General features: G+C 40.9%; 1 protein-coding gene across 1 annotated transcript; it reads right to left on the bottom strand.

The window, feature by feature from the left end:
- Positions 1 to 222: 222 nt before the first annotated feature.
- LOC127791241 (NDR1/HIN1-like protein 1) lies at positions 223 to 1,281 on the bottom strand. Its single transcript, XM_052321102.1, has one exon. It carries the CDS (start codon positions 1,182 to 1,184, stop codon positions 561 to 563), a length of 624 nt encoding a protein of 207 aa, XP_052177062.1. The 5' UTR covers positions 1,185 to 1,281; the 3' UTR covers positions 223 to 560.
- Between the last annotated feature and the right edge of the window lie 939 nt (positions 1,282 to 2,220).

Raw genomic sequence — 2,220 nt, forward strand, 5'->3', positions numbered from 1 at the left:
ACTAATTAACTAACATATATTTTAATGAAAATAATTTATTTTTATCCTGCACTGCAGGGATATATATATATATATATATATATGATATGAATCACTAAAAGTTGTAACTAATTAAGGTGGGTATTGAGCCTATATATTTTACAATCCATGAATGAATGGGAAAGATAGAAAGAGTAAGTAAACAAAGTAAGTTAAAAGATAGAAAATTTGGACGAAAGAAAGTGACACACCATGACACCAACACCCACCAATTCCATTCACGACTTCTTGACTTTTCCATTCCTCCCAACAAACAATTATTGCCCAATTTTATAATTTATCAGCCACAATAATTTCTCCCTCGTACAACTTGAACCTATCATCACATTTGTAGCCTTCTTGCTATCTTGTTTCTATCTTTTTATTCTTTATTTAAATGTACAATTCCAGATAACAAAAAAAAAAAAAAAAAATTATAACAACAACAACAATAATAATAATAATAATAATCTTAAACGGCGTCAATTATACGACTGGTCAGATAGAAACAACAATTTAACGGCGTTAACTGGGTCTATCCATCAAACGGTGACGCTGCACCTGGAGTAGAGCTGGTACTTTACGGCGTTGCCCATGACCACGCCGGTGCTCCGGCTGCCGAAGGTGATTATCGCCGGACACTTGACGTAGAGGTGGTACCGGCCGGAGACAAACGTGTTCACTTTGAATCTCACCCGTCCATCCATCTTGATCGTGATCATCACTTGGCCATCCGCCTGGTCCTGTCCGAGCGCCATCCCGTTGTACGGCGCCACCGGGACGTTGTTGCCGGAGACGAACGGAGACCAAACGTTGACGTCCTTGTGGCCTTGGTAGACGGAGGGAATTCGAGTGTAGAGCGTGATCTGCTGGCTATGGTAGGTGGCGTAGACGTCGAGCCGGTCGTAGTAGATGCCGATCTTGTCGTTGGGGTTCCGGGAGGCTATGGTGACCTGGAAATTGGAGGTGAGGAAGGTGCCGCCGGAGACGTTGAAGGCGTAGACGGTGGCGTCCTGGAGGACGAACCGAGGCTTCTTGGGCTGGAGGATGGCCCAAATGATGAGGATCACGACGAGGAGAATGAAGTTGAAGATGAGAAGGCCGGCGCAAATCGGCCGGAGCCGCTTCCGCCACTTACCCCGGTGGTGGCTGCACTTCTCCGACATGGGAAGGCGGCTTAGGGAAAAGGGAGAGGGTTGGTTTGGAGAGAATTCGCTCTTGGGGGAAAAGAGAAGAGGCCAGGGTGGAGTTTTTTGTTACTTGTCACGTGCCTATATAGGCAAATTAAAGAAATGTAAGGCTGCGTTTGTTTTGTTATTTTGTTTTATAGATTCAGATTGCTATGCCTTGCTAAATGGCCTATCCGCTCTCTATTTACTGTCTGATCATGTACAAGATGCTTCTACTAGGTACGTATAGGAAGAAAGTTTATATTAATACATGGAACGTATTAACAATATTAAATGTATATATTTTATTGTATACTCCATAGATGTAGAATAGAAAATGAATTGAGTGTAATTGGCACCACTAAATTAATGCCACCATCGGCTATAATTAAATTGCTGCCATCACAAGGGACAGACAGGGTTCAATCAATTGATAATATGACTCACAGCCTACTAAAAAACTGTTCCTAGCTACAGCGACCTTCAATTTTAACACGTGATTAATTAGATTAAGAATAAAAACCATTAATTCACATGCAAAAACCCTTTCTACGTATGCCTGGCTCTCACTCAGAAGTGCTTGTTAAAAATAGTTCCTTTTTTTTTTTTTAAATTTTAATTTTAGTGTGATAGTAACATGAGATGAGATTAATTGTTAACAACCCTTAATTAACTTATCAATTCAGAAAAAGTACCAAAAGGGAAAGTGCTTAAGTGCTTAAGCGACCGTCCCGTGGTGATTGAAGGGGAAAGCCCAGTTGATACGTTTCTGAGGCCACAAAGTGGGCCCACTTATCACGATGAAGAAGCTTCTCCATCCGACCAGTTTCTGCGGTGGCCTTCTCTGATACATTTAACCCAACAACTCAAATCCACATCTTTTCTGTATAAAAAATAACCTATTGTTTATTTTTATTTTGTAGACAACTCCACACGCCATCAGGACAGTCGTCAAACTTGCACACACAGAGACACATATGTTAAAATAACCAAAATTATATACGCATGGAAGGAAGAGTAGATAGAAAAGTAA

The sequence above is a fragment of the Diospyros lotus genome, chromosome 14 (genome assembly GCF_014633365.1).
Source record: "Diospyros lotus cultivar Yz01 chromosome 14, ASM1463336v1, whole genome shotgun sequence".
NCBI classification, from domain to species: domain Eukaryota; kingdom Viridiplantae; phylum Streptophyta; class Magnoliopsida; order Ericales; family Ebenaceae; genus Diospyros; species Diospyros lotus.